Here is an 11,186-nt window from a genome sequence, read left to right as displayed (position 1 = left end):
CTGTGTGACCACAGAGGAGTCCTATCTCTCTCTGGGCCAGCTTTCCCTTCTGTAAAACGAAGCAGTAGAGCTTGATCCTTTCCAAGAGCTCAGAGAGCTCTGACGGTGACCACCCGATCCCAAACCCATGGAACTTTGAGAAAAGCAAAATGGGTCATTCCACTCACTGCCAGATAGTTAAGAAGACACCATGAATACAACTGCAATTTTTTTATTAGACTAGGAAATATAATTTATTTTGTAAAAATTAATTTTGTTACAATAGGAATGCTAAACTTTATTTACAGGTTGAAGTTTACAGAACAAACGGCGGTGGGATCGGGCCATCCCTGCAGCCCTACATCCCCGGGACACATAACCATGTCCATGGCCCAGGCAGGGGGTCCAGCCCTTTGCCCCCAGGAGAGCTGCTCCCTGCACCCAAACTCCTGGTCACCTTCCCTCAGGGGGCATACTAAGGGACCTGGCTCAGCTGCCTGGTTGCTGGGGAAAAGGGGACCAGAGGGTCCTGGAGCACCCAGGAGCTGGGGGCCCCCGCCACGCCCTCAGGAGGACCCCTGGCCCGGAGTTCTGGAGCCCGGCTCACTGCAAGAGAAGGCAGAGGGGGAGGCACGTAGAGGATACGTCGATGGACCCTGTGGACTCAGAGAGGTCACATGCTCACACCTAGGTGGGGGCATGTTCCTGGACGGACACCCTGATGTGCCTGCAGACAAAAGCACACGCACAAGGGCACACCCATGCATGCACGTGCAGACACGCCCCAGAGATGAGAGACACATAAACACCCACGCGAGGCCCCTGCAAGCCCTGCGGGGGGTGGGGGGGCCCTGGTCTGCCCCTTGTGGGGTCCGTGGGCCATGTAGGGAGGCCTCTAAGGTCTACAGAGGAGGAGAAATCCTGATCCTACCCTAAGGCGGGCCGTGTGGGATAACAGCCACAGCAGCCTCAGCAGAGGGCTGATTGGATGGAGCCCAGCCAACCCTTTCCAGGCGTTTCTTATAAAGCCAGGCAGTTCGAACCCTCCCAGGAGGCTCCAGCCTATTGGTTCTGTGCCCCAGGCCCCGGTACACAATTTCTGAAAATCAGCTAAGAAATGGCACGTGAGCAGCTGGCCTGGCCTCATCCACCAGGGGCTCCCTCCTGGGTGCTGAGCAAGCCGGGCAGAGAGGAGGGGCATGGCGGACCACGGCCAACCTCCCCCCACCAGCAACCTACAGTGGCCACGTGTCAGGACCCAAAGGGAGTCAGATGGTAGCTGCAGGTGTAAAGAGGAAGTGAGGCCCAGAGAAGGCAGTCCTATGCCTGGGGTCACGCAGCAGGCTAATGGCACAGCTGGGGCTGGAATGTGCTGGTCTTTGGACCCCGGGCTGCCCGTGGGCACTGTAGGGACTGACGGGAAGGGTGCAGCGGCATTGCTTAGGCTGCTCCCACAGCCGTGTTGCCACACAGGCTTGCACAGCGCAGGCTCGGAGTCATCAGGGACGCTGAGCCCACGGCGGTGGGCACCTCTGGCAGGAAGGTTCGCTGCCTTTGAGGCAACACCACAAAGGCACTGGAGTGAAGAGCTGTTGCTGCCCAGCCCCGAATGCAGGCCTGGCCCCTTCAGCGGCCCTATACAAAAACTCCTCTCTCGAACCCAGCCAGCCTGTCTGCCCGTGGCTGACCTAACCCCTGGGAGGTAGGTAGGTGGTTGAGAACCCCCATAAGCCCCAGAGTCCATGGCAGGGACACCAAATGGGACTGGAGCCCCCAAATCTGCTTTCCTCCCAGGAGACTAGACTTTCAAAGGCCAGGATATGCCCAGGCTGGTCCCAGCAGCTGCTCACGGGCAAGCTGGGCAAGCCCTGGGGTCAGTGCCCACCCAGAGCTGTCCGGGGGGCGGGGGGCTGGCACTGCTTTGCTCCGGGTGCCAAAGAGGAGTGAGAGGCCTGTGATGAGGCTCTGTGCCAGTTCTAAGAGCCTGGTCGCAGCCACTGTTAGCTGGTCAACAAGGGACCTTGATTTGATGGCCCCTTGGACATGCTGGAGCAGGCTGGTGAGGGGGTACTGGCCCCTCCCCTCTGGCAGCCCTGCCTGTTCACAGCTCACTTCAAGACCTCCCAGACTGCAGAAGGAGGCCGAGACCCGGGCTGAAGGTGCCAGTGGGGGTCAGAGCTGGAAGACAGCCCTCCCCAGGTGCTCGTCCACTGGGGCGGGCGTGTGGAACAACACAGCCAGGCCACCTACCTCCCGGCCTCCCGGCCCGCAGGGCTGACTGCTGACACGGCCTTCAAAGCCACACCGGGGCCCAGAAGCTCAGGCTTCTGCTGTTAGAGGCCTTCTCATCCATCCCTTCTGTCTTATGGATGAACCTCCCCAGCCAACTGAGGCTCGGGGGTGCCGGGCAGATGGGTGACCTGGCTGGTCCCACCCTGGGGTGAGGGAGAGAAGTGTCCCCAGGAGACTCTCATCTTCCCTCCCCTTTCCCATCGGCTTCTTTCTCTGCTTGGGGCCCCACCTCTGGGCCCTGTCCCCTTCTCCGGGAGCCCCCAGAGGGGGACACTGGAGACCCTGTCCCTGGCTCACAGCTAGCACGGCCTGCCCACACTTTCTACCCCAGGGCCTTGTAATCTGCACTCCCCAGGGGCCCAGGGAGCCTGTGGGGCACCTGCCTGGGGAGGTAGGAGGACGAGATGACCCCACCCCACTCCAGACCTCAGGGCTCCTTGGCTTTACAGATTCGGCATCTGCTTAAGATTTTAGAAGGAAACGTGGTACCATGGCTAAAACCCCATCTGACCCTGTACAACTGGGGAAACTGAGGCCTTTTAGGAATTAGTCTAAGATGGAATCATTAGCAGCAAGGTGTTCCCTGTTCTGTCTCTCTCTCTCTCTCCCTGATAATCTCACACACACGCACACACACTCACACACTCACACGCTCACTCCTGGCCAGAACCGTGAGCAAGCCTGCACTCACCCGCACTCAAGAAAAGAGTTTTCTATTTTTTTTGTGTTGTTTTTTTCATTTTCTTTTTTTTTTTCTTAAAAAGGACTTATCCAAATATTTGGATAATAAATCATGTGCGTTTCCTAAGAAACTGGGTTTTTCTTTTCCCTTGTGGTTTTGGCGTTGCTCTTTTTTTCTTCTTGGAGCCTGACTAGCGGCCTGAAGTGTCTTTCTTCCCTTCCTTTTCCCTTTTGCTTTGGACAGGAGAAAGCAGTTCGTCTGAATTGTACTTGACTCTTCAAAGAGGAAAACGGTGTGAAAGGAGAAGGGGGCTCGGGGCGGGGTGGTGGCGGGGAGGGAGACACCAGGAACCGAGGAAGAAACTGGAAGGACGCAACTACGACAAAGGTAACCCAGAACTCCCAGGGTGGAGGCGGCCTGGTGGGGTGGCAGGAGTGGGGAGGGCTCCTGCCCCCACCCACCCAGCTGCCTCCAGAGGCCTCATGGTGGTTCCTGCGTGGAGATCTGAGGGCACGAGGGACAGCAGGGGGTGGAGAAGGAGCACTGGCTCCTCCAGACAACAACGGAGTACATGGATTTGCTAAGGCTGGTCACGGTCTGGGAGTGGGGCGAGGTGGGGAGGAGGGAGCAACTCCGGCTCTGAGCTCTGGGGGGTAGCGGAGGCTGCTCCACCTCTCAGGAGGCTGCCCGGGGCCTCCTTGCACCCGCCTCCTGCCCACCCTCCCAGCCCACGGTTCTGGTTCCGGGGCAGCTCAGCAGTCCCCGTCAGTGGCCATGGCCACCAGCATCTCACTCTTGCCCATGTCCTCCAAGGCACTCGCCAGGCTGTTGAGGTCCCCGTCGTCCTGCTGCAGAGCTTCCCAGAGGTCCAGGATGACACCCGTGGGGCTCGCTTTGGTGGCAAAGTAGTTCAGGTACCTGGCGGAGGGAAGGAGGAGGCCATTGGGCTCCCAAATACCCAGCACCTCCAGGGAGCTTGGGAAATGGAAAGAGCACCGGGGGAGGTGGGAAGGCTCCCATAACCCTAGCCCCTCTGTTGGGGGGCTGTGTGGCCCCGGTCAAGCCACTGCTCCTCTCGGAGCCTTGGCCTCCTCATCTTTAAGATGGAAACAGTCTTGCTCATCACCATCCGTCATCACCGTTAGCACTACCATTGAAAGACACCAGCCCCCGGGAGAGACTGTCCGAACCCAGCATTGCATTCGCTCCTCCTCCCGCTCCTCCTCCCACATCGTTCCCTGATGGGTCTTGCCCCCCACGCTCTCCTGAGAGCAGGAACAAAGCCTTAGACTCTTTGTGAAGCCCATCCATTTCCAGTAAGGGGTCTTGCATGTGGCATCTGCTCAACGCAGGTGTATCAAAGGGTTTCTCAGAAAGTATAATATAGTAATAAGGACTATCATTGCCATTATATTTATCCAGCATTTTAAGTTCTCCAAAAGGGCTTTGACACCAAAATATATACCCCTGTCACTTGGCAAACATTTGCAGAACACCTGCTCTGTCCCGGGCACGGGGGCACAGATGGTGATCACCTGGTTTCACCCGATCCCCACAGGCCAGCGCTCTGAGCATGGCACTCCTCAAAGAATGGGCTTCTCAGATTGAGCACACCCATGCCTGAGCTCCCGATCTACCCCAGATGGAGGGATCTGATCCTGGACTGCCAGGCTGCCTGCCCCACCTGCCCCTTGGGGACCCAGGGAGGCTGGGATGGGGCGGGCCTGGCCTGACACCCACCGGTCCATGGAGAGCTTCTGCGCCAAGAGCCGCCAGTCATTGCCCCGTGAGTTAGGGGCATCCAGGCTGTTGCATATCTTCTGGCGGATGGACAGTGGAATCTTGAAGGCATAGGGTCCCAGCTGGGTGGTGACTGTGCTGCCAGGGGCAGAGCAGAAGGTGTCCAGGGAGCCGGCAGGCGTCTGGAAGGGGAGGGGGCAAGGTCTGAGAGGGGCCGAGGGCTCCCCCACATGCATAGTAATGGCATCTGCCTCTCAACCTTCCTGCCCTGGGTCTGTGCAATCACAGAGGTTCTGGTCACTCCCCACATCCTGGGAAGGCTCCAGCTGCTCAGTCAAAGGCCTCCTCCCCTGGAAGGTTAGCTTCCGAGGGCCTGGGCTGCATGCCCAACCCACAGCCCTCGGGGCGTTCCATGCTCATGCACTGTCCCAGGCTAATGCTGATGCAATCTCATGATTACAAAGCCACAAGGAGCCTCAGCCATGGTCTAATCCACACAGACCCACTTTTACATGTGTGGAAATGAAGTCTAGAAAGAGGAAGTGACTTGCCCACGTCGCATGCCAAGTTAGGGGCAGACTTGCGTGTAGGCCCATAGCCAGCGCTCTTTACGCTGCACTGCAAGGAGGTACTAGCACTGGGTGGACTGGGTTTTGTTAAACCTCAATCTGGATTTATAGGGAGGGGAGAACCATAGGCGTGAGCCAAGTGCTGACCTGATCCCAGGTCGGCGGTATCTGTCCTCCCTAAAACCTACTTTCTGATTCAGTGAAGTAATCTATGTTGCCAAGCACAGCACCGGGCACTCGGTAAGTGGTAGCTCTTAGCAGAACATGCCCAGGTCCCAGCTCAGACTTGGGAGGTGAAGGGGACAGAGCTTTATGGGAGACAGCATTCCCACCCAGCCCGGGGAGGGGGGCACGGGGCTCTGAATGCTCCAACACCTGGCCCCACAGAGTTGGTGTCCTCTGGCCTCACCTCTGCCAGAGTGGTGTGCAGCTGGAAGATCTGGCCCTCCCCTTCCACCTGCCGCACACAGATCTTGCAGGTGAGCTCTGTGGAGGCCAGGCTGTGCCTCTCCAGGATGAAAGTACAGTGCAGGGCCTTCTGGCTGCCGCTCCAGATGTGATAGAAGGGGATCTCCTGTGGGAGGGGCAGCAGGGTCAAGGATAGGAGGCTAGCCTGCCCTGCCCTCAGGGAACGGAGGCAGAGGTGGGAAAGAGGCCAGCCTCAGGGAGTGCTGGGCCCTCTCAGGGGGCAGTGTGGGCCTCTCCAAGGGCCCTTCAGCTGAGAGAGGGGGAGAAGGCACAAGCCTGGATCCGTGCATGTGTGTGTGTGTGTGTGTGTGTGTGTGCATCTGTGTGCACATGTTCAGGTATGTCTGGGCTGGAAGCCTCATTGTTATGTGGATTGGTGTGGGCACAGGGATGTGACCATCCAAGATTGCTCTGGACAGTCTGCCGGGCACAAACACTCTTAGAGGTGGTAAGGCCTCCTTGAAGATGAGGTGTATAGACACTGGCATGTGGGAGTGTGTGACGGGGTGGAGGGGAGCCTGGCTGCCAGTGGCACCGAACTTGGGGATGTGCCTAAGGATGACTGGGAGCCTGGAGAGTGGTGTGGGAGGGAGGCAGAGACTCGGGGAGTGAGGGGCAAGGCTAGAGGAAGGAGGCTGGGCCAAGGCTTGGGGGTGGAAGTAGACTTCTCTGGGCAGCCCCTCAAATGCTCCCCCTCCCCAGGTTCCTTCTCCCACAATTCCTTTGGCCCAGCCCTCACCTGATACTTGGCCAGCAGCTTGCTTCTCCAGTGGGCGTGGGGGATGTCATGTAGAGAGAGGCGCAGGTTGTGGTAACTGTCTTTAAACAGCAGGGGTTTGGGCTCCTCCACTAGATAGCCTCCCAGGGTCCGCTCCAGCTCTAGCACCTCCTGTGGGCCAGGAGGCAATGGGAAGGGGGAGCCCATCATACTTGGCCAATGGGTTCTTCCTGCTGCAAGTTTGGGGTCTGGGGACACACGCGGGCAAGGGAGCCAGGCTGTGATACTGAGCGCAGGCACCCAACTGAGCACAGGGCTGGGCATCTGCTAAGGGCTCAGAGAAGACATACTGTGTGAATAGATGGATGGATGGACAGATAATGGGACAGATGGATAGATGACTGGATTTATAGATGACTAGACAGGTGGACAAATGGATGGATGGGTAGATGATAAATGGATGGATAGATACAGACAGACGGGTGTACAGACGGATATACAAATGGATGGGTATATAAATAGAAAGACGGAAGGAAAGACAAATGGATGGTTGGTGATGGCTGGACAGACAGAGGCATTGCCGAGTGAGTGAGTATACAGCTAGATTGGCAGCAGGCGGGATGGATGATGGATGGACGGACATATGGATGGACAGACAAATGGGGACTGAAGAGATAAGGAATGCCATCAAGCCAAAATGTGGCAGCTTCCCTCCAGACCTCCCTTCCATTCTCTGACCAAAGCGGGACACTGGCCCTGCTCCTGTACTGAGAGATGGAGACCGCAAGAGCATTGCTCAGAGCCTCCAGCCCATTCTGGGCCTTCTGGAATTTCAGGCCAGCCTGGCCCAGCAGAAGACACTCACTCTCCTGTGAGGCCTTTACCCTTTGTGTTGCCTCAGTACGCAACTTGTAGTCTGGGACAAGTCACGTGAGCCTGGGAGATAGCAGCTAGCGGAGACCACAGACCGTGGAGCTACAGAAAGGGCCTGGAAGCTTCGCAGAGCAGTGGATGGAAGGAGAAGGTTTACACGGGGCCAAGGGGCGGTGTTTTTCCAGTGTTAGGATGAGCCTGAGGTCCTAGGAACTCAGGGGTGGGGGGCTGGGGAGGCAATGGACAGGGCCTCGGAGGCTGACGGGAGACAGGGTGGTACTAACACACCTGCCACTTCAGGCTCTACGTGCTCAAATCCGACCCCTTCACCTTTTCTGCCCTCCCTGCTCCAAACCACTCGCCCCAGCTGCAACCTCCTTTGGCCTATAGTGGGAACCTGGCGGTCAGCCCTGGCACCTCCCCTCTCCCTCTCCTCCAATCGGTCACTGGCCCTGTCCATTCTACTCATACAGTAGCCACCCCTGTCCTCGCTGCTGTCACTGCCTGCTGTCCAGGGTCCAGATGCAACTTCCCAACTGGCCTCTCTGCCTCTTGTCTACCCATTCCCGCAACACAGCTCAGGGGCTTTCAAAACAGCACCTGCCCCTGCCCACTGGATAGATCTCAAATTCCTGAACTCGGCTCCCGGGTCTGTTGGGGAGCTGAGCCCGGCCCATCTCTCCCCCTCACTCACGCACGCACAGCCCCTGCATGCTTTGGCCACACTGGAACGACACGCCGGCCTTCGGGTTAGCCGCTCTGTGGGCTGGGATGCCCTTTGCCCTGCTCCGCCTGGCACCCCTCCTTGGCTTTCAGGGCATAGGTCTAAGGCTAACTGTGCTGTGAAGCCTTCCCAGACCTCCTCCTCCCAGCCCCCTGTCAGTGGGCCCCGTTTCCTCGCCTCTAGCCTGGGGCTCGGTGAGGGCAGAGCTGTGCCTGATTCATCTCCGTGTCTCGAGGGTCTGATGCCATTTCAGTGTTTGAGCGATGAATGAACGATGAATGAGGCTGACGATGGTAGAGGGGTGCCAGGATTCTGGGGTGGGAGATCCCGAAGGTTCCAGACAGCTGGTCAGCCAGGGGCGCCAGCGCTGGGTGGTGCCTATGGCTCGGCCTTACCTTCAGGGCCACAGGGGTGTCCTCCAGGCAGTAGACTCTGAGGCTGTACTCCAGGGAGGTGCAGAGGGCAGGGGCGAAGATGGCCAGCTGGAGCCGCTTCACTGCCGAGCGGGAATAGGATTCACCCGTGAACACGTAGGTGCCCAGCTGGTCCAACAGGATGTGGCACGACCTGGCCTCTAGCTGGCAGTAGCAGGGGGTGTTCAGGGTTTCCTCGTCCAGAGTCACCACCTCCTGCAGGGTGACGGCGGGGATGAGGCACGCGGGTCACAAGGCCGTGGAGAGGTCCACCCAGGTTGGGCCTTCTTTCTGTTTCTGAGGCCTCCCAGAGCAGGTTGGGATGGCGGCCCCGGCCCCCCAGTCTTGGCTCCTCACCTCCCAGTGGCCCTGGTGGGCCTGGGTCTTGAGCTGGAAGATCCAGTCGCCGGCGCTGACTTCAGCACAGTGGGGTACTGTGAGGATGACGGGGCGGCACAGCAGGAGGCCCGTGGGCCCACAGGTCACCGAGGGGCTCAGGACTGTCTGGGTCCCTTCTGAAAGCGGGCTGGGGAGACAGCAGAGGGCAGGAGGGAGGCAGTGAGGCGAGGTGGGGAGCTCAGCAAGGGCTGGGGCTGGTGCGGGGCTCCCACCTCTGCCCTGGCTCCTGGGTGGCCGAAGGCAGGTCTCCAGCCCTGGGCTCCCAGAGGTCAGGGGTTAAGGGGAGGCACAAGGATGGCACAGGCCTCAAGATTGTTCTCAGATTTCTGCTGTTTCGCTGCCACGTTCTCGCAGCCATATCTCTGTTCGCATTTTCAAAGGTTCTGTACTCCTGGGATGTTTCTGACAAGGGTTGCTAACTGCCCTCTGGAAAGCTGCTACCCGTCCAGCCTTCCACGGGCACGTCATGGGAGGGCCGAGTTCCCACACTTTTGTCAATAGGAAGGTTTTATCATTTGAAAACAAATCTGTAAATTCAAGAACCAAAAAACTCCTCATATCTTCTGGCTGTTTGAATGACTATTTCTTTGACTACAAATTAGGCTGAGTGTTTTTTCACAATCTATCGGCCTGTGTTATGTGTGTGTGTGCGTGTGAGGGTGGGTGCATCAGAGACTGTGTGAATCGCTTGTTCACATCCTCCATTTTTGTAATGAGATGTTCAATTTTTCTTACTGGTCTCTAAAGCCTCTTTACATAGTAAGGATATTTAACCTCTTGTCATAAAGTAGCTACTTGGTCAATTGCCTTTCAGTTTTATGATTTGTTGTGCTCGTTTTGTACAGTTTATGTGCGGACGTAGTAAGGTCTGTCTGCGCCTTCCTTGAAGGACCCCCTCTGGCCTTAGGATCAGGTGCAGAGTGGGGGACGGTGATATCTGAACCCAGGGTGGACGGGCAGCAGGGAGAGGAAGGGGTGGAGGGCAGCCCACACCGGAACCGGGGTCTCTCTACTCACAGGGTGTTTTCTGCTTTGTTGATAAGGAGGTACATCTCGTAGAACTTGCCCTGGGGGATGGCTCCATTGGGCACCAGCAGGCTGACCCCTAGGGGGAGAAGAGGTCAGCAGGGAGGAGCTGGAGGGAGTCTAAGAGCTTAGAATAGGGGGCAGCTGGGGAGCATGGGGTGGCTCCCAGCTTGGGACAGTGTGGGGACAGACACTTCCTAAAATCTGGGTGGTCAACAGCAAGGGCTGGGGAGAGAAGCTCTGGGGAGTAGGTACAAGGACAGCCCAGTCACTTACAGCAGGAGGCTTGTCTGGTAACACAGGGGGCCGCTGGCACTGTGACGGGTTATGGAGATGGGGCAAAGACTCAAAGTTGGAAGGTCCCAGTGCCAGCTGTAGCCTTCAATCAGTGTGACTCTGGGAAACGATCAACTGATGGCTTTGCAACCCGAGATGGGCAGCCTTGCCTTCCCAGCAGTGCTCTGTGGGTCTGCTGAATTTCAAAGAGGTACTCTCTCCCACTTAACAGATGAGGTTTACTGGGAGGCTGGCCCAGAGTTCCCCTGCCTTGGAGAGGCAGAGAAAGGCCTAGACCCTAAGACTTCTATTTTATAGTCCCTTCTTCCTCCTGGGCCCTGTGTTTTCCATCTGAGAAATGGGATCAGGGAAGTCCTATCTTCTGCTGGTAGAGGGGTGCTGGGATGCCCAGAAGGACATGCTGAGGCCATGCTGACAGGCCAGCAGAGCGGGAGCCCACCTGTGCCGGGGATGCTGAGTCTCCCACCCAGGCAGCCAAAGGTGCCGCTGACGCTGCTCCCCGGGTCACGGGGCAGGCCCAGGAGCTGCTGGGAGCCGAGGCTGGCACTGCGCAGGTGCAGCAAGTGGGCATCCCGGGTGAAATCGCCAGAGTACGTGCCAGGCGGCACAACCCCCAGCAGGTCGGCCCCATCTGGCAGGCCTGGCCCAGAGCCGGTGGTGCCGGAGTTGTAGACCTTGATCTTGAGACTGGGCAAGGGGTCCAGCAGGGGGGAGTTGGTCATGGGGATCTTGTCCGCAGAGTCCTGCAGGGCATACACGGGCCCGCGGTAGATGCCAGCACTGGCCGTGAGGTCCGGAGGCACAGACGGGTGCAGGAGCTGTGGGTTGTCTGCAGGGGTTGGGGCTATGGTTAGACCCAGCTGTGCCTCGCTGGCCCACTCCTGTCCTCTGCTCCTGCTGGGGACCCTTCTGTTGCAAAATCCCACCCAAATGTTCAGCTGCTAAAGGCTCAGTTACCGTCGCTGCAGGAAGCTTTGGGGACTCACCACCCGGCTACCCCTTCCCT

At 58.1% G+C, this 11,186-nt stretch overlaps 1 protein-coding gene across 2 annotated transcripts in view; it reads right to left on the bottom strand.

Annotated features, from left to right (window-relative positions):
• Positions 1-195: 195 nt before the first annotated feature.
• The window catches only part of UNC5B (unc-5 netrin receptor B), an 80,706-nt gene continuing 69,715 nt past the window's right edge, over positions 196-11,186 (bottom strand). For both annotated transcript variants that reach the window (XM_038534250.1, XM_038534251.1), the window contains 8 exons: positions 10,620-11,009; positions 9,875-9,962; positions 8,816-8,984; positions 8,441-8,674; positions 6,470-6,619; positions 5,672-5,836; positions 4,694-4,875; positions 196-3,871 (listed from right to left, as the gene is read on the bottom strand). In XM_038534250.1, coding sequence (XP_038390178.1) covers positions 3,706-3,871; positions 4,694-4,875; positions 5,672-5,836; positions 6,470-6,619; positions 8,441-8,674; positions 8,816-8,984; positions 9,875-9,962; positions 10,620-11,009 — 1,544 coding nt within the window. In that variant the 3' untranslated portion in view covers positions 196-3,705. The remainder of the gene's footprint in view (positions 3,872-4,693; positions 4,876-5,671; positions 5,837-6,469; positions 6,620-8,440; positions 8,675-8,815; positions 8,985-9,874; positions 9,963-10,619; positions 11,010-11,186) is intronic.

Source organism: Canis lupus, chromosome 4, assembly GCF_011100685.1.
Source record: "Canis lupus familiaris isolate Mischka breed German Shepherd chromosome 4, alternate assembly UU_Cfam_GSD_1.0, whole genome shotgun sequence".
NCBI lineage: Eukaryota > Metazoa > Chordata > Mammalia > Carnivora > Canidae > Canis > Canis lupus.
Note: the sequence above shows the minus strand (reverse complement) of the source record. Positions and strands in the feature narration are given on the sequence as shown.